At 37.5% G+C, this 26,380-nt stretch overlaps 1 protein-coding gene across 17 annotated transcripts in view; it reads left to right on the forward strand.

The window, feature by feature from the left end:
- TRIP12 (thyroid hormone receptor interactor 12) overlaps nt 1-26,380 on the forward strand; it is a 173,910-nt gene that overhangs the window by 140,181 nt on the left and 7,349 nt on the right. For 13 of the 17 annotated variants that reach the window (XM_043996483.1, XM_043996488.1, XM_043996482.1 and 10 more), the window contains 12 exons: nt 268-440; nt 1,629-1,702; nt 1,791-1,990; nt 2,827-2,954; nt 4,278-4,429; nt 6,031-6,173; nt 8,273-8,429; nt 12,148-12,246; nt 13,997-14,111; nt 14,382-14,536; nt 19,898-20,062; nt 26,017-26,181. In XM_043996483.1, coding sequence (XP_043852418.1) covers nt 268-440; nt 1,629-1,702; nt 1,791-1,990; nt 2,827-2,954; nt 4,278-4,429; nt 6,031-6,173; nt 8,273-8,429; nt 12,148-12,246; nt 13,997-14,111; nt 14,382-14,536; nt 19,898-20,062; nt 26,017-26,181 — 1,726 coding nt within the window. Of the gene's footprint in view, nt 1-267; nt 441-1,628; nt 1,703-1,790; nt 1,991-2,826; nt 2,955-4,277; nt 4,430-6,030; nt 6,174-8,272; nt 8,430-12,145; nt 12,247-13,996; nt 14,112-14,381; nt 14,537-19,897; nt 20,063-26,016; nt 26,182-26,380 lie in introns of those variants that run through there. The other 4 variants (XM_043996491.1, XM_043996492.1, XM_043996496.1 and 1 more) reach the window with 2 other exon arrangements.

Raw genomic sequence — 26,380 nt, forward strand, 5'->3', positions numbered from 1 at the left:
ACAAAAATTGTTTGTTTTTTCCCCCATTCAAAGAGTTATTTCCCTTTAGCTTAACTCACGGGTGATTTTTTATTATATATTTTTATAGTAATCTTTGCTAAATTAGTTGAGTTTGAAGACATTGTTTTCCCAATTTATATGTATTTTGAGATGAGAGGTCAATTTGCATGAACTCTTTCCCTGTTATATTTGCATTTATATATGTTGTTTTGTAAAATGGCAAGTAATAGAATAATTGTAGCAACTTTTTTCATAAATTATCTTGAGTTTTTCTCTCAACAGAGGATCGCAAGCTTTAAAATTTTTCAACACACACCAGTTAAAATGCCAACTACAAAGACATCCTGACTGTGCAAATGTGAAACAATGGAAGGGTGGACCTGTGAAGATAGACCCCCTGGCGTTGGTGCAAGCCATTGAGAGATACCTTGTAGTCAGAGGTACTTCTTCAAACCTAGATGTCCTCAAATTTATTTGGAGGAGTTGTGTCCTTTGTTTCTTCATACTCATCATCAGCCTTCTGATCATGCTTTAGCTGAGCAAGGGAACTTGACTGTATTAAAGAAGAAACTGCTGCCACTATGTCAATTTTTGTTATTAAAGAATTTAATTGAAGAATTTGTTTTACAAGAAAAATTGAAACAGTAAATTCTTGCACTCATATCCTGTGCTTTTTGTTTAATTTAACATGTCATTTGTTAGGTATGCATTTTTTTTTTCTTTTTAAGTGAGGCAATTGGGGTTAAGTGACTTCCCCAGGGTCACACAGCTAGTAAGTGTTAAGTAAGTGTCTGAGGTCAGATTTGAACTTGGGTACTCCTGACTCTAGGGCCGGTGCTCTATCTACTGTGCCACCTAGCTGCCCCTGTTAGGTATTCGTTTTAACAAAGCCCCAAATCATTGGTTCATTTCTAGTTGCATGGAAGTACTATTTCAAAAAATTATATCAGCATTCTGTTCATTGTTTGTAATCATAGTAATCTGATATGAAAACAAATGGAATGCTACCTATATATCCTTTTAAAAGTGCTTACGGTATTTTTGATCTAATTGTTGTAAAATATGATGTGCTCTTTTAAAAAGAGAGAGAGAGAAGGGGGCAGCTAGATGGTGCAGTGGATAAAGCACCGGCCCTGGATTCAGGAGGACCCAAGTTCAAAGCCATCCTCAGACACTTGACACTTACTAGCTGTGTGACCCTGGGCAAGTCACTTAACCCTCATTGCCCCGCAAAAAAAAGAGAGAGAGAGAAAGTGACTGCTTTTTTGTCTCAGCCATTATGTGGAAATAATTTAGGTTATATTTCACCAGCAAGTCAAGGAGTCTGATTTTTCTAGCTATAATAATTATATAATAATATTTGCATTATCCAACTTTATGTCCAAAAGTTCTCTTGAAATAAGATATATAAAGTTGTAGTTGAGAACAAAGAAAATATGTTAGATGTTATTTCTCTTTGTTGATAGCATTACTTAATGATTCTCAGGAACCCTGTATTTTTCCATTATAAAGATTCCCAATTTAATATTTTGATATTTTATTAGGGGCTAGCTGCTCCTAATCAGTAAGTCTGGGAGTTCTTGGGTTAGACTGGGAAAGAGTATTAAGATGAACTCTCCTGTCTTTAGGCTATGGCAGAGTAAGAGAAGATGATGAAGACAGTGACGATGACGGTTCAGATGAAGAAATAGATGAGTCTTTGGTAAAGTGCTATTCATATTGAATTTTCATAGGAACAAGTAGATGAAGTATAAATTAAACTTTTTTTTTTTTTTTTTTGCTTCTTTTAGGCAGCACAGTTCTTAAATTCGGGAAATGTAAGACACAGACTACAATTCTACATTGGCGATCATTTACTGCCATATAATATGACTGTGTATCAGGCAGTTAGACAGTTCAGTATACAGGCTGAAGAGGAAAGGGAATCTACAGATGATGAAAGCAATCCATTAGGAAGAGCTGGCATTTGGACAAAGACTCACACGATATGGTAAGGTTTCCCCTCTTGTATTTTTTAAATGCTTTAGTTATAAAGAACATTAAAATTGGTTTATTTTGTAATTCTCTTGTCATTTTAAAATTTTTTGATGATTCCCTCATTCTTGACTGTTTCTGTAATGGTGCCTATTCTTAAGTAATACAGAAGGCATTGATAAAGTCAAACTTTAAATAAAATGAATTTTGTATAAAAAAGTTGTTTTATAAAATAATTGAAAAATGATAAAGGATAGCCTTAATGTTGAAACTTTTCTTTCCCATGCCCCTACCCAAATGGAGTATAGGAGGTAAAAATGCAAGACCTTTACTTGTAAACGTAACCCACTTTACTTTTTTTAACATTCCTATTTTTCACTTGTAAGGAATAGAGAGTATTGCTCATCTGTGAAACTCACTTATGTTGCTTCAGGTTTTAGAAGGAGACATATATGGTAGCACCTTCTTGTTTTTAGATATTTTCAGGTTCAGCTAATGAAGAGTGAGTGTAAATAGGGAATCCTATTGTCCTAGCTATTATTACTGTAGGGAGAGTCAGTCCTGACAACCAGAGCTAATCCTTACACAGATATCTTTATTACCTGAGTAGAAAACTATTTTCATCATGTAGCTTCTTCCAGATGACACCACAGTTTTAAATGATTTCTTTAAGGCTTAATTTTGAACATCTGTACAACTAATTAATTAAACTTGCTTGGTTATTACTCTTTACTGTTCAATTCATTGATTTCAACACACGATCTTTAATACTTAGGAATTTTTTGTCTACTTATTGAATTCTTTCTCTCTCTCTCTCTCAATATGTTGGATGCTTTTATGTCATTCTTTTAGGTATAAACCTGTAAGAGAAGATGAAGATGGTAGTAAAGACTCTGTTGGTGGGAAAAGGGGAAGGGCCCAAACAGCTCCAACAAAAACTTCCCCTAGAAATGCAAAAAAGCATGATGAATTGTGGCATGGTAGGTTTTCTAGAAAGTAACTTGCTTTAAAGGTGTGCAGTGATTAGAAACTGTTATCTCATTTGCATTATCTTATAAAATTTATAGTTTTAAAGAAGTATTTTAAAATGTTGAGATATTTTTTGTTTTACTAAAAAAATTGAATTAGATACATTTAAACTTTCTACCACCTTAACCCTGACATTGAAACCTTTTGAAATTAGAACCTTTGAAACTTGAAAGACTGTTATTGTCTTTAATTTAGGTAAGAAAGTCGCTTACTGACAGATCTGTTACATCATATGCAACATTTAGTACCTTCTATATGTGAAGTATCATATGAGGGGCTGGTGATATGGATCCCGTCTGTACCCTTGAGAGCCTTTGAAGCATGTTTTAAAGTTATTTATGTGAAATGAATTCTATGTTACCATTTACTTCATTGGAAGATCTTCCCCCTTGGAAACAACAGTTTTTTGCTATTTTACATCACCTTGATTTCCAAATATATCTTCTCCCTCACCCCCTGCCCTCCCAGATGTTCTTTGCCAGTTGCCCCTACTTCTGCAAAAGGGAGAGAAATGCATTTTCCCCTCCTTTTTTTTTTGGTCACTGAGCTTATTCACTATAATTCCACAGCATCTGGTTTCATTTTTATTCTCTCCCCTGCATTGTTTTATATCATCCAAACTTTAAAACAACCTGCTTTGACTGGCTTCAGTTTCCATTGGTGTTATGGAAAATCTTCCCAGGTTTTTCTGCCTTCATATATTCATGTCTTTCTCTCATCGCCAGCTCTCTCGGCTTAACCTGGGTGGGGGTGGGGTAGTCATACTTGAAGCTCTATTTGTTTTCTCTTTCTTCGTGTTTGAGGATGGCTAGGACTGCATTATCATCCTTCATTAAACATAATAGCCCCATCCAAAACTAGGCTTCAGGTTATATAAAGTACAGCAACTCTGTCTTAGTCTGCTGTGTCAGTTCTACTTCTTAAGCTTATAAAAATAAGTGAAACTCACAAATGAAAAGAATTAGGTTTTAAAACATTTGTTCTGATTATGTAATTTGCCAGTATCAGGTTGATGAATCCTTTAAGAACATAACCTCAGCTGTCATTATTTGAAGTTGTTTGAATTATGTCACATCAATTTATTGTTGTTTTCCTATAACAGTTTTGCTTTGTAATTAATTATCCTCCTAACATGGCTTACTCTTACTTGATGGTTAGCTATAAGAATTATCACTTTGGATTCACACTAGCTATTGTATTGAGTAATAAATGACATCAGCTCTATTGACATATGCTATAATAGTCAAATTTTACTTTGATTTTTCTTCCTTTAGATGGAGTATGCCCATCAGTATCAAATCCTTTAGAAGTTTACCTCATATCTTCCCCACCTGAAAATATAACTTTTGAAGACCCTTCATTAGATGTGATCCTACTTTTAAGAGTTTTACATGCCATCAGTCGTTATTGGTATTATTTATATGATGTGAGTAACCTTTAGCTTTCTGAGATTGTGTATCAGATTAATTTCAGTATTTCATAATATGTCTTTTATGATGAGTAATAACAACTCAGTAGAGGTAGAAATAGAAATTGGCTCTATAGAATAAATGGTATATTATTGATCTCATGGAATATTACCTTAATCATGTCGTTCTTCTTTTTCTTCTGGCCTGTGTTCTTATTTAAGCTTTGCAAGTGTTTAAGAGTGTTCTTGCTAAGAACTGTCAAGTCATGAAATTAAGGCAGACCATAAAATTTTTTTAAAAATGTCTTTAATGGAAGAAACTCTGAATCAGAGTCCTGGGTTCAGATTCCATCATTGAGAAAGAGAAGGTTGTCATTTGAAACATGGTTTTTTTTCTAATGTTCAGAAGATAATAGAAGTGTAGAAAGAAACACAGACAAGAAGGAAAAATGTCAAAGTTGCATTGTTGAATTTGTTTTATATTTTAATAGAAAAGCAAGCTACACAGAACAGAGATTTGCAGTTTCTTGTATGACCTTCTACACTTTTGCCTTTTACTCAAGTTTATAGAAATGCCTGTTATGTTTCCTGTTTGGAATTAAACAGCCACCCAAAAACCCCTCATGTTTGCCACTTAACTTACTTTTGTGATGTTTAAAATCTTAATTGTGGTCACCAAAAATTAAAAGGCTTTGGGCATTAAACATTTATTAGAGCATACAGATACTTACAAAGAGTTCAGAAGGTTATGAAAAAGAAGTCCTACCTAGCCTAGAGTTCCAGCTTGGTTGGGTTCTTCCTGAAGTCCTCCTCCAGAAGCCTGTTTTAATTAGGAACTCCTTAGCAAGCTGTTTGTGGAGGCCTTTTTATAGATCTGGAACAGAGGCGGTCCTCACACACTGCTTCAAGGTGATTGGTTGGTGTCATCCAAATCCATTGGCTTTGAAGGTGTTCTCACTTTGTAACCTTAGACAAGTCTTTTCCCTATGTCTTAGCATCAGCAAAATTGGGAAAGGGTGTGTGTGTGTGTGAAATATACTTGGCTAAATTTGACTGCACAGATGCCCTCCGTTAGCATTTATTTTATAATTTTTATGTACCTTTTGGTCAAATAGCTTTAAATTGAGTTCTGAAGTTGAGCAGAAATAGAATGCTATTCTCAGTATTATTGACTTATTTGTAAATGGAATTTGAATATATGATAAGTCAATAATAGTGTTTTTATTTTCATAAAATGATTATAATAATTGTGGACAACCTTTTGAACCAAGTTGCAAAAATATGAATCTGTCTCTTATTTGGACTAGAATAATGATTCCCAAATACTGACATTGTTTTCAGTACAACCATTGACAATTGATGTGGAGGAGGAGGGCAAGGAGCCAAGTGAATGTTGACTTGTTAGAAGAACAGAAGGGAGGAAACCAGAAACATTGGCCTTAGATTAGGCCTGGTACTCCAAAAAGAGCCTAGTTTATTGAAATATACTCATGAGTTGGCTTTGTTTAATAAATGAGAGATTCTAAATAAAGGAGATTCCTAGTTTTAAAAGGGGGGGTGGGTTAATGTTTCAGAAAATGTTATTGTTGGTTAATAACATGCCTTTAAAAAATTTACAGAATGCGATGTGCAAAGAGATAATTCCGACTGGTGAATTTAACAACAGTAAACTGACAGCAAAAGCAAACAGGCAGCTTCAGGATCCTTTGGTAATCATGACAGGAAACATCCCAACATGGCTCACTGAGCTTGGAAAAACCTGGTATGACTTGGCTTGCTTGAACATTGTTCATGTGCATGCTGCATAAGAGAGAAAGGATAATTAAAACTTGTAGTATACTAGGGGTGTGTGTGTGGGGGGAGATTAATCCTTGCCTTGAGTTGATTTTAATATTGGATGTGATAGTTGTACACATAATGGGATAACTTTAACATAGGAAAACATGGAATAACTCTTCATAGCAAAAGTTCTTAAGCCCTACTTTTAAACATTTAAGGACATTCATTGAATACCTACTATATGCTAGGCATTGTTCTAAATGCTGGGGATATAAAGAAGCATTGCCTTCAAGGAGCTCTCAGTCAAATGGGTGAGACAATAAGCAAATAAATAATGGTTATAATCTATTTGAAGTAAGAACCAATACTCTTCATTACTTGATTACACTTTACTTTCTCAGATTTTGGTTTCTAATAAATTTTTCAAACCAGCCATCCAGTTTATTATACATCAGATCTTAATTGGAACATTCAGTGATTGACTCAAAACCATAAGAAGCCAACTTTTTGGTCACATCATATATCTTAAGCAGTGGTTTTACATGTGTGCATGGTGGACACGAAACCAAAATGGGCCTTTTCCCCCTCAATGGAACATTTTATTGTTCAGTATAATCATACTGAGAAATTATGTTGCCATCCCAAGCCCTAAAATTAGGAGGTGTACTCAAGAAAATATTTAGAAGAAATGACTACTATTATGGGCACAAGAATGACACATTTAAGAAAGTATAATGTAGCAATACAGTGTTTGACAGGTAGAGTATTCACTCAGACTTCTGTATTTTAATTTTTTAAAATTAATGTTGAAATATACTGATCTATATATACTGGGGAAGGGATGGCAGTATTAAATTTTTTGCCAAGTTGATATTATGAAATCAGTCATACAAATTGGAACAGTAAATTTCTGGAAAACCTATAGTAAAGAAACAAGTAGCTTATTTTGATTACCAGCTGTAGCTACGTAAGCCTGTGAAATTGTTTCAAGCAAATTGTGCAAATAAATAGGCGTAAGTATAAATTTAAAATGTTTATATAATCTCTCATCATGATTTTTAAAAATTACATACATAGCAACAACTCGACACAGAATCATGATGACGTTGAACTTAATTAAGATTTTACACAACTATACATGTACACACTATGCATATATTGTTGTTCAGTTGTCATGTCTGACTTCATGACTCCATTTGGGGTTTTCTTTGCAAAAGATACTGGAGTAATTAGCCATTTCTTTTTCCATCTCATTGTATAGATGAGAAAATTGAGGCAAATTGGGTAAGTGACTTGCCCAGGGGCACACGAGTGTCTACAACTGGATTTGAACTTGGGTCTTCCTAACTCTAAGCCCAGTACTCTACGTACTGCACTGCTATCTATCTGTCCATCCATCCATGCATCCACAGTACAGTTATTAATCCATCCTTAGACGATGCCTAAGTTGTGTGATCTAGGGCAGGTCATTTAACCTCTTTTTGCCTCAGTTTCCTCAACTCTAAAATGGAGATATTTGGGTTTTTTTGGTTTTTTGTTTTTTTTAAATGGAGATATTTGTAAAATACTTAGCATAGTGCCTGATACATGGTAGAAACTAAGTGCTAGATATTAATAATTTTTATATGTACGTATTTTGTATGTACTTACATGCATAAAGCCCAAAAATGTCTATTGTGTTTTATACATGTTTAAAGAATCGTGTAACTTTGATTGAAGGTGTTCATTAAGGTTAAGCCAAAAGATAATTCAGATTATTAAAATTTTAAAATTCATTTAAAAACACAACCAAATAGACAAAATTGGTTACATTAAAAAGGATTTTTAAGAGGAGCAAAATAAAACCCAGACCCAGCTAGCTTCCTTTTTGACCACTTAAAATTCAGTTCAGCAGATATGCTGTAACAGACATATTTGTCTTAGAGACAACTGTGCTTGATTCCAGAACACAAAAACTTCTCTGACTGACCAGAACCGTGCATTTGCCTCAATCTTGTATTTGCATAGTTGGGTTTTTCTTGTTGCTCAGGGTTAGCTGCTTAAAATTTAAGCTTCTTTTTTTTTTTCTTTCTTTCTTTCCAGCCCATTTTTCTTTCCCTTTGACACTCGACAAATGCTTTTTTATGTTACTGCATTTGATCGAGACCGGGCCATGCAGAGGTTACTTGATACCAACCCAGAAATCAATCAGTCAGACTCTCAGGATAGCAGAGTTGCCCCTCGACTTGATAGAAAAAAGGTAAGTTTTTCAGAAAGTTGTTTTTGTAGTAAGTCTTTTTTTCTTTTGAACTTAGTTAAATTTGCAAGTAAAACAAGAGCTAATATAGTCCAGTTGTGCTAAATGACTCCATTGATTTCCTTCTTTCTGAAGTACTCCACCTCCTTGTGCTGAGTGTTGTGCTTGATGCTGGAATCACAAGAACAAAATTTTTCTTGTCCTCAAGTAGCTTACATGATTGTTATGGGGAGGAGGACATGGGGATGGTGGTGGGGTGTGCGGATGGAGGGGAGGGGGTGGTGGAGTATTTAAAGAGAACACCACATAAGCACAGATGAATAATGAAAACAAATCTTTTTGCTGGTGGTCTCTGATACCAGCTGTGATATTACCATCTTTCCTTTCAACAACTAGTTTTGGTCTATTCTTATTCATTAAAATGATGCTACTCCTAGTTTCACGTCCCAGTTATTTTCCCACATCACAATATTTTTCCATTCATTTCCATCATGACTGACTTAGTCCACATATGAATCTTTTTTTCCTCCTGAGGTTATTAACATCTCTTCCTAATTGGACTTACTGGAAAAACTCAAGCTGATTAATAGCAAGTTGTGATTTGCTTTATATATTTTTCACATCCCAGCCCTTCTCTGCATTTACTCTGCTGCCCTTCCCTCTTAAAGACAAGGCACTGCCACTGCTTACCACATAAAAGCTGCTAATTAATTCCCTTTCCCTAAAACTTATTTTTAGTTAACCCTGTGAATATGTTTGTATTCGCTCACTTTCTGGTTATGTAGTACATATTTACTTCTAGCTCTTAATGGAGTAGAGATTCTTTGCAAGCAGGCATTATTCCATGATTTGTATCATACAAAGTGAGCGGCCTAGAATGCAGAAGGGGCACTTAATAAATACTCATTGGCTGGTTGATTGACCCAGCACTTCCTGGACCATAGCATCTCTCAGACCCTCATTGTCCTTGACTCCAGAGAGCCCCTAACAGCTCAAATGACTTGGCTAACTTTTTTTTTTTTTTTTTTTGATGAGGCAGTTGGGGGTTAAGTGACTTGCCCAGGTCACACAGTTAGTAAGTGTGTAAAGTGTCTGAGGCCAGATTTGAACTCAGGTACTCCTGAATCCAGGGCTGGTGCTCTATCCACTGCGCCACCTAGCTGCCCCTTGGCTAACTTTTTTACCAAGGTGGTAAATACCCAAAGTGGAATCTTAATTCAGTTCCCCTACCTCCAGAGCCAGTGCTGCAACTCTAAATTACAACCGTATTTTTTTGCAGACTTTAAGTCCTTAGACTCCTTGACTTTACTCTATCTCTCTTGCCTCACTTCATCATGTATCTCCTCTGGCCCCTCTTCTCTGCTTCTGACACAGCCTAACCTTTCTGATATGTCCACTCCCACAAAGCCACACCTCAAATCTAGATCACCATGACTATCTCATCCATTTGACGCTCCAAACCTCATGAGTATAAAGAAGTAAGAAATGTTGTATGACCTTAAAAAAGGAATGGAAAATAAAATGAAGCAATTGACATCAACTAACTGAAATCATGCCATTTCTCCCATCCCCATTGACCCCAGTGGGATAGACAAGACAACCTAACTGAAACAGCCAGGCACCTGAAGGAGAGACAGGAGGCATCATGTCTCAGGCAAATCATTGATACCACTTTGACCACCTTACCTCAGACCCCGATGGAGAGAGCCTAGCCTCTAAGCCCAAGAATTCTTCCAGCCTGACTCTCATAGCCACCTTTGAGTAAACAAACCCTATAGCTGTATTACACGGCAACTGCTTCTGTAGCCCTCCCGTGTGCCATAACTACTTGAAGGGATGCGTCCATGGCATCCAAGTCCTCAGCACTGTCAAGTAGCTCAGCATCAGAGGGGAACGTGGTTTTACCAGTAAAAGTGACCTTAGAGAAGATGTGTTACTATCGACTTTTTTGCTGTACCCTTTATATCTGACTTGTAATTGAAGCCATCTCTGTGTTTTATCTTCCCCATTAGTATGTGAGATCCTTGAGGACAAAGAATGATATTTTCTTTCCAACTTGTATCTTCAGCACTTTGAACAATGCTTTTTTTACATTGTAATTGTTCATTATTTAATCCTTTTTTATTCTTTGATACAAAAGTAGTAATGGATACTTCATTTGGAAATGTAACATTTCCCGATATCCCTGGGTGTTTACTTATAGCTTGACTATACTTAATTGAATAGGAGTGTATGTAGGGGGATATAAAAAGTATAATCTAGAAGATGTTTTCATATTCCTTAGATTTTCCCCCTATATATTTTCCCTTTTCCCCTCCCAGATTGTGAGAACTTGTTTAATGTCATAAAAAGAATCCAAAACCAAAAGTAAGCATCATAGGTAATGGGATTTACCCTAGAATCTTTCCCAGTAAGTAGAGGGATAAAGCAAGGATGCCCCATCTCCCCACTCTTATTTGATACAATTATAAAAATGCCAGTACCAGCAGAGAAAGGCTTAAAGAAAGGCAAAAAGAAAACAACTATACCTATTTGCTGATGACATGATGGTTCGCTTAGAAACGTCTGGAAAATCAACAGAGAAACTTAGAATTTCAGAAGTGTTGCAGGCTACAAAATAAACAATATTTCCATCCAGAAGGCAATAATAGGGAAATTACATTCAAAATAACTATAAAATGCATAAAAGCATTCTGTGAGAGCACTCTCAATCCTTATATAGATTTGATTACAAAGTGCTCCTTTCAAAGATTAAGAATAACTTAAATAACTACAGGAATATTCAGTGCTCATGGTTGAGCCATGCTACTGTAGTAAAAATGAGAATAGTAAAAGTTAATATACAGTTTTAATACTATCCTAATTAAAATACAAAAAGGCTACTTTAGAGGTGACTAAAACTAACAAAATTTATCAAAACCAAAAAGCTCTAGAATATCAAGGGTAATAATGAAAAAAAGGTAGGAATTAAGTAGGATTAGAACTTTTTGACCTCAAACTATATTGAAGATGAGCGACCCTAAACGCCATTTTATACTTGCTAAAAACTAGAAAAATAGTTTAATGGAACAAGACTAGTTCTCCAGTAAAATAAATTACTTAGGAAAGAATTTCCTGTTTGATTAAAAAAACAACATCAGACTACTGACTGGGAAAACTAGAAAGCAGCATGGCAGCATTTTGGCTTAGACCAACATATTTTACCATTTTCCATAATAAATTCAAAATGGATTGTAACCTGAATATTAAAGGTCATAATATTAAAAATTTGGAAGAGAATTATATACCTTTTCCTATGAGTGGGGCATAAATTTTTAACCAAACAAGAGACAAACAATTATAAAAGAAAATCTAAAATTCTCATTACATGAAATTGAAATAACTTGCACAAACAAAAGCAGTGGATCCACGATAAGAAAGTGGTTGCCTGGGGGAAAGGTGTTTATAGTTCAGTATCTAAAATACATACACAACTCTCAGAAATACGTAAAGCCAAAAGCTGTAGTCCCACAGAAAAGTAGTCATAGGATATGATCAAACAGTTCTAAAAATTTGAATTTTTACCATCACCCAATGCATGACAATAATGGGTTAGCCATTTTTTGTCCTAATCAGAATGATGTTGCTACATTTTGTTGTACTTCAAGACACAGCTGCAGCTTTGTTTCTGAATTATCACCTAATGAACGTCCCACTTTTTCTAATGAATTCTTCTTCCCAGCGAACTGTGAACAGAGAAGAACTTTTGAAACAGGCAGAGTCTGTGATGCAGGATCTTGGCAGCTCAAGGGCCATGTTGGAAATTCAGTATGAGAATGAAGTAAGTAGCTTTTCCATTAGTTGAGAACCAATTGTTTTGATAAAAACCTCTTTTGAATAAGTTCATGGAACAATCCCTATTACTTTTTGGAGTGGGGAAAATTCTGTGAAGTTCTTTTTGGAAAGGAAAAGCATTTATTTGTTAAGGATTTTTTATGTGCCAAAAATTGGGAATACAGGTAGAAAATAGAAACAGTCCTAGTATTTCATCACAATTATATACCACAACTTGTTCAGCCATTCCCATATCCTTGGACATTTCCTCGCTTTTCAAAGCTTTGCTGCCACAAAAAAAGCTACTATAAGATATTTTTGGATGTATCGACCCTTTCTCTTTTTCTTTGATTTCTTTGTGGTATAGACCTAGCAGTGGTATTACTGGATCAGAGGGTATGCACAGTTGTTTCAGTTTGCTCTCCAGAATGGCTGGGCCAGTTCACACTCCACCAAAAGTACAATGAAGAACCTGTTTTCCCATAGCCACGCCAGCATTTGTCATTTTTCTTTTTTGTTAGCTTTGCCAATCTGATGGGTTTGAGGTAGCACCTCAGAGTTGTTTTAGTATTATTAGTGATTACAAGCATTTTTTTTAAAATTTTTTTTTTAAGTGAGGCAATTGGGGTTAAGTGACTTGCCCAGGGTCACACAGCTAGTAAGTGTTAAGTGTCTGAGGCCGGATTTGAACTCAGGTACTCCTGACTCCAGGGCCGGTGCTCTATCCACTGCGCCACCTAGCTGCCCCGATTACAAGCATTTTAAAGTAAGAATCACAGTGGATTGATTCAGTGTGGCTTTTGTGGGAGATTTTCTCACCTTGTTTTATTTACTGAGGACAAAAGCACACCTGTTCATTTATACTCCTACCTCTAGTGGACAGCAGTTATTAACTCGGCATTTTTTTTTTTTCTTGGAGAAAAGAACAACTGGTTAAATTTTAGACAGTATTGTCTTAAAAAAAAAAAAACAAAGCCAACTATCTGATAGCTAAAAGAAAGTTGGAAACGAACTCCATTCTGGTGTTGATCCTCCTCCATAAAGTAGCTGAAGGAGTAGAGTGGATTTGGACAGGTTATTTAATACTCTTGAGCCTCATTTTCATTGACAAATAAAGAGGATTGATGAATTGATGTCATCTTTTCCAGCACTAAATCTAATTAACACTTTGAACCTCAATTTACTCATTTTCAAAGCAAGAGGTTTGTACAAGGTGATTTCTAAAATCCCTTCCTACTTGTAAATGTCTTGATGGGGGAGAGAGGAATTTTGCATCGTACCAGTTTTGAAGACAGCTATATCTCAATTTAAGGTTTGAGTTAAAACAAGAACACGACAGCTTCAAGACAATATCTGGGTTTTTGTTGCCAGATTGGATTAGAATAGTTCACTGGCCCATGTGTTGTCACGGTAGTAGTCCCCTAAGAAGGGACAACAACCTTGGAGTTCCCCATGTTTATCCCCTCATTTTAAATTGGATAAAAGTGAGGCCCAGGGAAAGGAAGTGACTTAGTAAGGCACAGTCTGATTTCAGACCCAAGTGTTTGTGCTGTCTTCTTTTCCTGTATACCATGATCTTAGTATCTGTAGTTTCCTCCTCTTCACTCCAGAAATGAAGGAATTATTACATAAAGGGCAATGGAAAATGACACAATACTGCCCATTGTATGGCTACTTTGACCACACCTTTGGTGAATTGACTGGAAGACAGAGTCTGCATAAATTCTAAAATGGGTCTCTTTTCTCTCCTTCGTTAGGTTGGTACAGGTCTTGGGCCTACACTGGAATTTTATGCACTTGTATCTCAGGAACTACAGAGAGCTGATTTAGGCCTCTGGAGAGGCGAAGAAGTAACTCTTACTAATCCAAAAGGTGATTTGGGGCGAAATCGAATGCTCCGTCATGAACAGCTTGACAGCTTCACGGTTCATTAATTCCACGTTTTTGTAGTGCCTCTCACTTCCTTGCCTTGTCAGTCTTGGCAAAGTAGGGCTTGGACTAGAGGCTTTCTTCCTTTCCGTGTTTTACATGCTTCGTTTAGGGAATGTAACAAGTAACAAAAATGGAATTTGTCTCGATAGTTTGGGACTGTTAGTTTGTCAAGAACGTAATGAGCTTATCAGTAATCGCCTCTTGTTACAGGAAGCCAAGAAGGGACCAAGTATATCCAGAATCTCCAAGGCCTGTTTGCACTTCCCTTTGGCAGAACAGCCAAACCAGCGCACATTGCTAAGGTTAAGATGAAGTTTCGCTTTCTAGGGAAATTAATGGCCAAGGCTATCATGGATTTCAGATTGGTAAGTTGAAGATTACAATAATGTTTTAAAAATAAAGATGTTTTCACAGACACATGGAATGTGAGCTTTGGAAGAGACCTCAGTGACCATTTAGCCCAACTCCCATACAAAGAAATGCCCCATATAATATACCCAGCAAGTGGTCACAGTCTTTTTTTTTTTGCAGGGCAATGGGGGTTAAGTGACTTGCCCAGGGTCACACAGCTGGTAAGTGTCAAGTCTGAGGCCGGATTTGAACTCAGATACTCCTGAATCCAGGGCCGGTGCTTTATCCACTGCGCCACCTAGCTGCCCCCCCACAGTCTTTTCTTGAAAACTTGGAAAAAGAATGAATCCATTGCCTACTGAGACAGCCATCTCGCTCTTGGAGAGTATGAAGTATTAGGAACTCTTTTTCTGACATCAAGCTTAGCGTGGCCTCTTGACAACTTTTTAAAATTTTTTTAAACAAAATAGGGTTTATTAATGGGAACAAATTTAAAACACAAGTAAGGTTAATGGAACTAGGAACAAAGAAAAAGGGAATAGAGGAAGGAAAAAGATAAAATACACAACTAACCACCACCCAGAAATCAGCAATTTCAAAGAGAACCCACTGCACAGCATTCCAGTGTCTCGCTCCCTCTACCGCCCATGCTAGAGTGCTCTCTCTTCCCTTCTGTCTCCCAGAAACCCCCTCTCTCACAGGAAAAAGGGCCGACCACATGCACAGCCCCAAGCTAATTGGCTGGCAACCCTGATGAACAGAACTAACAAGCAGCTCTACAAATGCCAGCCCCTCAGCCAAAGATCACCTGACCTGTCCTCACCAGGTTTCTAGTCATGGCAGGGCTGCCTTCATAATTTGGCCAGGCCCATGCAGGCACGCAGGTGTCCAGCGCAAGCCAGTACGTACGAGTGCTCCAATTCCAGCCAAAGATGCGGTCATAGAAACCCCAAATCAAAACCAATTCCTTACATTTCCATAAAATTTAAGTAATAGTCCATAAAATAAGCATTAGGGGAGGTACGTAATATTAACAAACCAGTTCTAAATTTTAAGAACTAAGACCATAATGGTTTGGCAGTAGTAACTGAAGTTTGGCTGCAGCATACTTTGCCTTATGAGTTGTATGATATTTTGACTTTTCCAGTATTCCATGGAGAATATTTTCAAACTTGTTTTTCTTTCAAGTATTGTCTAGATTCTTCTTTACCAATTTACTTCTTTAGTATTTAAAAAAAAGTTCACAAAACATAATGTTTATTTCTGCCTATTTTTTTTTGTTTTGTTTTGTTTTGTTTTGTTTTGTTTTGTTTTGTTTTAGGGAGCTTCTGCTTCCTTTTTCAATTTCTCCAAAATCTCTTCGGGAGTTTTAGATGCCAAAATCTTTACCACTTTTTCATGAGACTTACTACCCTTATTTAAGATAACATCACTTGGGGCAGCTAGGTGGCGCAGTGGATAAAGCACTGGCCCTGGATTCAGGAGGACCTGAGTTCCAATTTGGCCTCGGGCACTTGACACTTACTAACTGTGACCCTGAGCAAGTCCCTTCAGCCTCATTGCCCCGCAAAAAAAAAAAAAAGACTAGCAATTCGTTAATAACTGCTTCTGTTAATCAGATAAGATAACATCACTCTTCCTAAGTTCCACGACCTTGGAAAGAGACTGACATAGTTCTATATTAACTTCCCCTTCTGATGGAGGTGCAGAAATAGCTACACTTATGTTTTCTGTTGTCACATCTGTTATGGCATTTTGTTTGGAGCCAGATTTGGCATGAATGGCTATTGTAATGGAACCACTCTGATCAACTGCCACAGGTCCAGTGGGAGGAAGTGGTTTCATTAGCTCCTTACTCTGGCCTTTCCTCTTCAGCAGAAGTGAGCCTGGCCGCCACCACCGCCTCGGCGCCAACCAGGGCCTCATCAGCCTGGCGGCTGAGGTAGAGCGTGTGCTGCGGGGTCTTCTCCGCCAGCTCTTGACAACTTGACAACTTGACAACTGGCGCTTTTGGTTCAGCTCTCAGAGCCATACTGGACAATTCTATTCCCTTTTCATGCAACCGCCCTTTAGAAGACAACTATTATGTTCCCTCTTAGTCTTCTTTTCTCCATGCTAAATATTCCTCATTCCTTCAGCTGGTCTTCATATGTCATATCCTCAAAGCCCTTCAACCACCTAGGCTGACTATGCTCTTCTCTTGTGGGATCCAGAATGAAGCACAGCATCAGATGAGTTCCCAAACAGTGGAATACAGCGGGATTGTCAGCTCCCTATTTTGAAGAACTATGCCCCTACTGATGCCCTCTGAGTTTGCATTTGTTCTGATTGCCACAGTGTACTGCTGATTCACCTGTGCAGTCCTTAGAAACCCCCTGATCCATTTTGGAACATCTGTTGCCTATCCCTGCTATACTTGTAAAGTTGATGTTTTATATCCTAGTGTGAGACTTTACATTTATCATTATTTTAACTTAATCTCATTAGATTCATCCCGATGCTCTAGCCTGTCACGATTCTTTTGGATCCTGACCGTCATACAGTGTGTTAGCTATCCATTGCAGTTTTGTGCCGTTTGTAAGTTTTATGAGCACTCCATCAGTGGTTTTATCCAAATCACTGATAGAAGTGTTAAACAGCACAGCACCAAGCACTGGTCTGAGTCAGTCAGTTCTCATTCCATCTCATTGTATTCTTATGTAATATCTGTTTCTCCATCTTTTCCATAAGAATAGTAGGAAAATACATGGCTGTGTCTACTGCCCAATAAAGATAGGATTTGTTCATGAACAAGCCATGCAAGATTTTTTTTTCCAGGAGTCCAAGTGAAACTGACCTGGCCTGTAGTTTTCATTCTCTGATCTCTTCCTCCCCCAAATACCAGTGGAACATATTTTGCTGTACATTTCCTGTTTCCTGTGTTTTTTTAAACATATCTTTGAAATCTGCTGGTTGTCTATGGACCATGGTATGATGTACCGCTAAGCATGCTCTCTTCTTGTCTTATCTTGGAGAGGAATAAGTCATATAAGATGTTGTTCTGCCATTTCTTGTGTAAAGGTCACTCTCTTTTTCTAAGGAAACGCAAACAAAAAGAATGTAGCAGCTCAGAAATCACCTTCCTGCCCAGCCTTTCCCTTTTTTGGATGTTCCTTTTTTCCCAGTAGCCTCAATACAAACTGAACTTTAATATTCCCAATTTGTCTTTTGTTACCTTGTTTTTATTTTCTTCAATCATAAAAGTATTTTATTATTTTCCAGTTAGATGTAAAAATAGTTTTCAATAATTGTTTTCATAAGATTTTTTTTTTTTTTTTGGTGAGGCAATTGGGACTAAGTGACTTGCCCAGGGTCACACAGCTAGTAAGTATTAAGTGTCTGAGGCAGCATTTGAACTCAGGTATTCCTGACTCCAGGGCCGGTGCTTTATCCACTGTGCCACCTAGCTGCCCCAAGGATGACATTTTCACTAAGGCAAGTCAGAAGTTGACTAGCTGTTGTGCTTTCAGAGCAAGCACTAGCAGATGTCTGGCTAACTGAAGTTCCTCTGTGACCATACCACATGCCCCTTCAGGTTCATGATCTGTTTGCCAAGTGCCTCCTTTCCAGGGAGGGAGACAAAACCCCATCTAGTTCTTCCTCCTTTGTCCTTCTCCCTGTACTCTTCTATGTGCTTCTCTAGTTCCATGAGTTAGATAGTCACAATATGCAGTGCGGTCTCCAGAGCCTTGGTCCATCTAACCAGGTTTCAGGCATATTCCTGATAACACATTGGCTTCCTTACTTTAGGACCTCCGGTTCCTCTTATTTTGTTGCCTAAACTTTAGAATCTTCTGACATGGGTTTTACTACTTGTTCCTTTCATGGATTTTTGTCTTCCATAAATTTCTAGGTATCTCCTTTCTTTCTTTGAAGCAGTTCCTTATGTATTTAACACCAGCAGTTATATTTCTCCTTACACTCCCTGGAGTGGGGGGTGGGGGGCAGTGAGGGTTAAGTGAATTGTCCAAGTATCTGAGGGCGGATTTGAACTCAGGTCCTCCTGAATCCAGGGCTGGTGCTTTATCCACTGTTCCACCTAGCTGCCCCCGGCACATTCTTACCATCAAAGTGGCACAGTGGATAGAGTACTGGACTTAGAGTCAGGAAGACCTTGCACATTATATAACCTTAGGCAAGTCACTTAATTTCTTTTTGCCTTCATTTCCTAATCTGTAAAATGAGGATAATAAGAAGGTACCGACATTTCAAGGTTTTTGTGAAGAAAAATGGCATTTGCAAACCTTAAAGCACTTTATAAAATGCTAGCTCTTGAGTGCATAACTAGTAGATACATTTCAATTCTGGCCAGAAGATCAGGATGTTTTATATCTTAGGCTTCTCTTCTGAAAAGTTGTCAATTTGATCCTTGGCTCATTTAAGTTGGATAAATTGTTTCTTTCTGAGTATTTTACAAATGTTTCGCTTTAGAATTTCACCTTTGGAAAAAGCAGTTATGATGTCGAGTGGAGAGGAAAAAAGATTTTATCATTGTTTCCATTAATTTTTTAAATGAAAAGCTCTGCTGTGAAATTTCATTAAAAAGTAATGTAGGGGCAGCTAGGTGGCGCAATGGATAGAGCACCAGCCCTGGAGTCAGGAGTACCTGAGTTCAAATCCGGCCTCAGACACTTAACACTTACTAGCTGTGTGACCCTGGGCAAGTCACTTAACCCCAATTGCCTCACTAAAAAAAAACAAAAAAACAAACAAACAAAAAAAAAGTAATGTAATGCTAGTTACTCAAGCACAAAAAATTAAGGAAAATGGGAATATGAGTGAATAAATATTATGGGAGACTTCACAGTGGCTCAGATTTCGCCAGATTTATTTCAGTTTGGCAAACATTTATTAAAGCCCTGTGTATAGTACTACATTTTAACTTGCCACTGAGTACTCTGGTTTTCTTTTGCCTGATGTCTGACCAGTTTAGAGAACTTTGAGGTTGGCATGGGGTGTGACCTTGGTCAAATTACTTAATCTCAATGCTCCCATCGAACTAGCATGAACCAGAGGTAGGATTTGAACCAAATCTTCTGTTGCTAAAAATTTGCAAAAGCACTCTTCCACTTAACCAGAAACTCTGTGTTTTTATTGGAATTTGGAGATTTCATATATTGTACTTTTGTGGTTTTAAAATTTATTAAACAATCCATTTCTCTTGTGGAAATATTAGAAATGTTGCTTGAAACTGTGTTCTAAGTTAGTGAACTCATTGCGTTTGTTGTTTTACTTTTATTTTTATTTCTTGTCATTTTAAAACTTCTTATATAAAAATGTAATTTATAACAGAAACTTAGTCTCATTACAGAATATCTTACATTTTCCCTTTTCAGGTGGACCTTCCCCTTGGCTTGCCTTTTTATAAATGGATGCTTCGACAAGAAACTTCACTTACATCACATGATTTGTTTGATATTGACCCAGTTGTAGCAAGATCAGTTTATCATCTAGAAGATATTGTCAGACAAAAGAAAAGACTTGAACAAGATAAATCACAGGTAAACATAGAAAATGAGGAAAATGTTCCACATTCATTCTTACTTTTTTTTTAATCTTTGTATTGTTATATAACTTTCTTTCTTTTTTTTTTTTTTGGCTGGGCAGTTGGGGTTAAGCGATTTGCCCAGGGTCATTTAGCCAGTAAGTGTCAAGTGTCTGAGCCCGGATTTGAACTCAGGCCCTCCTGAATCCAGGGCCAGTGCTTTATCCACTGCGCCACCTAGCTGCCCCTGTTATGTAACTTGTTATAGGCATTTATTATTAAAATAACATTTTCCCTCCATTAAAAAAATTGTAATGAATTATAATTCTAAGAATTTCACAGGGAGTACATCAGTGTAGCTGGTAGTAAAAAAAGGAATAGGCAGTGATTTAATGACTCATTGCCATTGGCTTTATTTTCATCTAAAATATTTTTTAAAAAATCTTTTGCTTTTACATTTTTTTTTTCATTTTTCATTATATGCTTCTGTCCATGTCCTCTTCCCCAACCCTCCAACCCTTCTCCTGCCCCTTCCCCATCCCTTTATAATACCTTTTTTTTTTTTTTTAATGGGAAGGAAAAAGTTAAGCAAAATAAACTATCTTATTGAAAAAGTCATACATACAGTGATCCACATTCTTGGTCCTGTCCTTCTTCCAAAGAAGCTGTGAGAAATTTCTTTTCACCTGTCTTCTGAGGTCAAACTTTTTTGGCATTATAATATAACAGCATTCAGTTTTAGTTGTTCTTTCTACTTAAATTGTAGTAGTCATTGTATATGTTGTTTTCCTGATTATACTTCACTTTGTGTCACTTCTTCTAGTCTTCCTTCTTCCCTGTATGCAGTCATATTCCCCACATCTTCATGTACAGTGTAGAATATTTTGACTGACTAGCCTAATTTTGGGGGCTACAGCTGACTGGAGGACTAAGCTTTCTGAGTGGAGGACTAATCTGGGGATTTTTGACTGTTTGGCTATCTGACTGCTGTTAATTTAATGTGGGCCGTTTATAAAGTTCCACCACACTGCTCCACTCCCCAAATTGATAAGCACAGGATTAATAAGCCTCTTAACTAAATAATCAAAGCAGAGTTTATTTATGAGATACTATTTAAAATCAGGAATACGGGGAAATAAAATGTACAACCTGACTGCATTGCGGTGTGTCTTGGTGTCCCACCTGCTGCTCGGAACTTCTTTAATACAATAAGGGCCTTAGCCGCCTCGCTTTTCCTGCTCAGCTACTTTCTTCTAACTCCTCTTAATCTTCACTTTCTCCAACCTGTACCCTGTGCTGACCACATCTGCGCTCTCCGCTGCCTCCTGGTCAGTCTGTCTGTCTGCTCTGTGAGTCTGCCCTTCGGCCGCCTTTGCCGCCCCTCTAATCTTGTCCGCAGGCCTTTCCTCCTTGCTCCTAGTCACATGTTACTGTTCGTCTCGTCCCCCCCGTCTCTCATCTGACCAACCTTTGCCATCTGGTCAGCCTCCCCTTGACCTCTTCTCCTCTCTATCTCCAACCTTTCTAATCTCGTCAGCTGCCTCCAGTCCTCTTCTCAGCCCCCCCCCCCCCCGGCGCTTCCGGTCTAACTCCCAGGTCTATATATACCTTTTTTTCTCTCCACTCAAATCTCAGGGTTTCCTGCGTCCCCACAGACCAAGCTAATCCTCCAGCCAGGGCTGCAGCTGGGGGGGGGGGGGGGGGCTGCCCAGCCTCACAGGCCTCAGCACAGGCTATCTGGGATCTTTCGGATAGCTCCACTCTGGGCAGAGGGAGCTGGGGGCTTTTACCCCGCAGCTGTCTGACCTGGCACCTTGTACAGCCCACGGGGCTTTTTGGCTCAGCTGAAGCAGAGGGGAAGGGGCACCAGCTCCTCCCACACAGAAGAGACCCTGAGGGCCTAAGGCTTTCTAATCTCAGCCCAAAGGTAGGGTCCCCAAATCAAAATAAATTTCCACAACAGTAAAGTTCCATTACATTCATATATCACAGTTTATTTAGCCATTCCCCAAAAGTAGCTACTTGGATTCAAGTCCCTAAAACTCCAAATTGCTTTCTAGAATTGTTGGATCAATTCATAGCTCCACCAACAATGCATTTTAGTGTGCCTGTCTTTCTACAATTCCATTCCCATTTTGGGGTGTGAGATAAAACTGCACAGCTCTTTTGATTTGCCTTTTTCTTACTAGAGATTTGGAGCATTCTTCTGAGAATTAATTATTCTTTTTTTGGGGGGGTATTTCCATTGTCTATATCTTGGATATTAAGCCCTTAAGAGATATTTGATAAAAAGGTATTTAGGTTTTTTGTTTTGTTTTTTACTTTTGCATTAATTTTGTTCATGAAAAAATCTTCAATTTACATGTAATTGAAATTGTCTTTTATCTTTTGAAATTGCTATTGTCCCTTGTTTGGGTTAAGAATATATGCTAGATGGCCCGGTGGATAGAGTACCAGCTCTGGATTCAGGAGGACCTGAGTTCAAATCTGGCCTCAGACACATGACACTTACTAGCTGTGTGACCCTGGGCAAGTCACTTAGCCCTCATTGGTGTCTTCTCCCCCCCCCCCCCAAAAAAAAAAATTTTTTTTAAAAATATATTCTGGGTTTAATGAGTCATGGCTGTAATCCCTGATAGTGGAGGAAGCTAGGCTAGTTAGGTCCCTTGAGTTGAGAATTTCTGAGTTACAATAGGGCTGAGGTTTACTGGGTGTCTCCACTAAGTTCAGGACCGATGTGGTCCCTAGTAGCAGAATGCCACTAGGCTTCTTAAGGAATTCTTGATCAGAAAAACAGATCCACTTAAAGATTTCTTGGCCAGTATTGGAGATGAGACTGTGAGTAACCATTGCATTTTCAGCCTGGGTAAGATGTGGGGAAGACATGTTCTCATAAATGAATGAATTAGTAAATAAAAATAAAATTTACCCTGAATCCATAGCTCTAATTTATTTAGAATATACTGTTAGTCTAAATTTAATTTGTGTCAACCCCTCCCTCACCCATTGAGAAAGCAAGCAATGTGATCACAGTTAAACATGTGAAGTCATGCAAAATATATGTCCATATTAGCCATGTTAGGGGAAAAAAAGCAAGAACAATAAAGTGAAAAGAATATGCTTCAATCTGTACTCAGAATTCATCATTTATCTCTCTGGAGGTAGATAGCATTTTCTGTCTTGAGTCCTTTGGAATCATCTTGCTTTATTCTCTCTCTTTTTTTTTTTTTTAAGTGAGGCAATTGGGGTTAAGTGACTTGCCCAGGGTCACACAGCCAGTAAGTGTTAAGTGTCTGAGGCCGGATTTGAACTCAGGTACTCCTGACTCCAGGGCTGCTGCTCTATCCACTGCGCCACCTAGCTGCCCCTTGCTTTATTCTCTTGATCAAAGTAGCTAAGTCACAGTTGATCATCCTTACATTACTATTTCTGTGAACAATGTTCTTGTTCTGCTCACTTCACTTTGCATCAGTTCATTTAAATATTTGAGTTTTTTCTGAAACTGTCTTGCTCATCATTTCTCATATCACAATAGTATTCCATCATAATCACGTACCACAACTTGTTCAGCCATTACCCAGTTGATGGGCTTCTTTTCAATTTCTAATTCTCTGACAGCACAAAAAAAGCTGTTGATATTTTTGTACATTTAGGTCTTTTTCCATTTCCTTTGATTTCTTTGGAATGCAGACTTGATAGTGGCATTACTGGGTCAAAGGATATACACAGCTTTATAGTCTTTTGAACAGAGTTCCAAATAGTTTTCCAGAATGTTTGGACCAGTTCACAACTCCACCTTCAGTGCATTAGTGTCCTTATTTTTCCACATCTCCTCCAGTTTTTGTCCTTTTCCTTTTCTATAATATTAGCCAATCTGACACAGGTGAGGTGATACCTCAGAGTTGTTTTTAGAGCATTTTCTCATATTGACTATGGATATCTAATTTCTTCTTCTGAAAACTACTTGTTCATGCCCTTTTGACCATTTGTCAACTGGGGCATGGTGCATATTTTTATCAGTTGAGCTCAGATCCTTACATATTTGAAAAATGAGCCCTTTATCAGAAAAAAATACTTTTTTTTTCCCTATAGATTCATGCTTTTCTTCTAATTTTAGTTATGTTGGCTTTGTTTGTGTAAAACCTTTTTAATTTCCTGTAATCAAAATTATCCATCTCCTGTCCTATGATCCTCTCTGTCTTATGATTGTACATAAACTCTTCCCTTATCCATAGATCTGACAGGTAATTTTTCCTCCCCTCATTTACTTATGCTATCACCTTTATGTCTAAACCATTTACCCATTTTGACCTTATTTTGCCATCAAGTGTGAAATGTTGAGTTTCTGTCATGAAATGTTGAATTTTCTGCCAGAGTGCTGTCCAGTTTTCCCAGCAATTTTTGTCAAATAGTGAGTTGTTACGCCCAAAGCTTAGATCTTTGAGTTTATACCAAATACTTGCTTACTATTGTCACTACTGTCTGCTCTTTCGCTAATCTATTCCACTTATCTATTTCTAAGCCAGTACCAGATTAATCTTTTGATGATTACTACTTTGTAGTATAGTTTGAAATCTAGTCCTCCTAGGCTGCCTTCACACTTTGTTGTTCTTCTTCTTGTTGATTCCTTGTTATTCCAGATGAATTTTAAAGTTATTTATAGCTTTGTAGAATAATTCTTTGGTAGTGGGATTGTTATGTCTTGCTGAATAACTACATTTAGATGGTATTTTTATTGTTATTATATTGGCTCATCTTGCCCATGAGCAATTAACGTTTTTTCAGTTGGTTAGCTCTGTCTTCATTTGTGTGAAAAGTGTTTTTGTTATTTTGTTCCATGTAGTCTTTGGGTTTGTCTTGGTGGGTAGACGCCAAGTATTTTATATTGTCTGTAATTATTTTAAAATGGAAGTTCTCCTTCTTCCTGCTGGGTTTTGTTGGTAATAATGTAAAAATGCTGGTGGTTTATGTGGATTTATTTTTTATCCTGAAACTTTAGTTGTTGATCGTTTTAGATCGTTTTCTTTTTATGGTCATTTGTCTTTCAACTGAACCCAAAAGTAACTAATGGTCTATCTTTTTTTTTTCCCTGTTGATCTTTGAGCTTTCCTATTTAAGCATGAAACGCAGAGGCTGCTTTTTAAAGGATTGTAATGCCCCTTAATGTTTGGTTGCAACATCCCTGTAATTTCTAGAATTTTTCGATGATTTTATTTTTATTTCAAATATGGGACACTATAGAAGGAAAATATCTGCTTAGAAGTACCCAAGGATAGGAAAAACTCAATGAAAGGTTCTGAGTACTGTGTGGTGTGGTCAGCTGACATTTTCTTGGACTCTTAGAACTTCATTTCATTGAGGAGTAATAATAATTAAATTTTTTTTTTAGAGTATTTTAAAGGTGGTTAAGTGGTATAGCTGATAGAGTGCTAATCCTGAAGTCAGAAAAGCTCATTTCCTGAGTTCGAAGCTTACCTCAGACACTGTCATCCTAGTCAAGTCACTTACCCCTGCTTGCCTCAGTTTCCTCATCTGTAAAATGTGCTGGAGAAGGAAATGACAAACCACTTCAGTGTCTTTGCCAAGAAAACTCCAGATGGGGTCGTGAGGAATTGAATGCAAGTGAAACAACTGAAAAGTAAAGATTAAGGAACTGCTTTTTGTTAACCATACATAGTCTTTAAGAATTGTTGGGTAATCTTTAGAAGTTTATGCATTTGGTTTGCACTGTCAGTGACTTAATGAATTTTTTAGCTAGCTATATTTTAATGCACAACTCAAAAATAAATCCCAGTCCCAAGAAAGGAAGAAGTGAATAATCACATCTCTTTTTATTATTGCAAAAACTCTTCATACATTTCTTTTTAATACTATTAGTTTGAATCTTAAGCTGTATTGATTTAAATTGAGCTAATTGTAATATGAATTAATGAATTGTGCTTTACTCTTTTCCCCCCTCCATCTTTTCAGACCAAAGAGAGTCTACAATATGCGTTGGAGACCTTGAATATGAATGGCTGCTCAGTGGAAGACCTAGGATTGGATTTCACACTACCAGGGTTTCCCAACATTGAACTAAAGAAAGGGGGAAAGGATATACCTGTCACCATCCACAATTTAGAAGAATATCTACGAGTATGTAATACAGAGGAACTTTTTCAAGGGGAGGGAAGTTTTTATAACTTTGTCTTTACTCAGTGCTTTTCTTCTGTGTAGTCCTAACTCTACCAGTTTTGTTTTGTTTTTTTTTTAATTTTCTTTTGGGGCCGGGGGTAGGGGGGTGGGGGGTGAGGCAATGAGGGTTAAGTGACTTGCCCAGGGTCACACAACTAGT

Source organism: Dromiciops gliroides, chromosome 3 (assembly GCF_019393635.1).
Source record: "Dromiciops gliroides isolate mDroGli1 chromosome 3, mDroGli1.pri, whole genome shotgun sequence".
Lineage (NCBI taxonomy): Eukaryota > Metazoa > Chordata > Mammalia > Microbiotheria > Microbiotheriidae > Dromiciops > Dromiciops gliroides.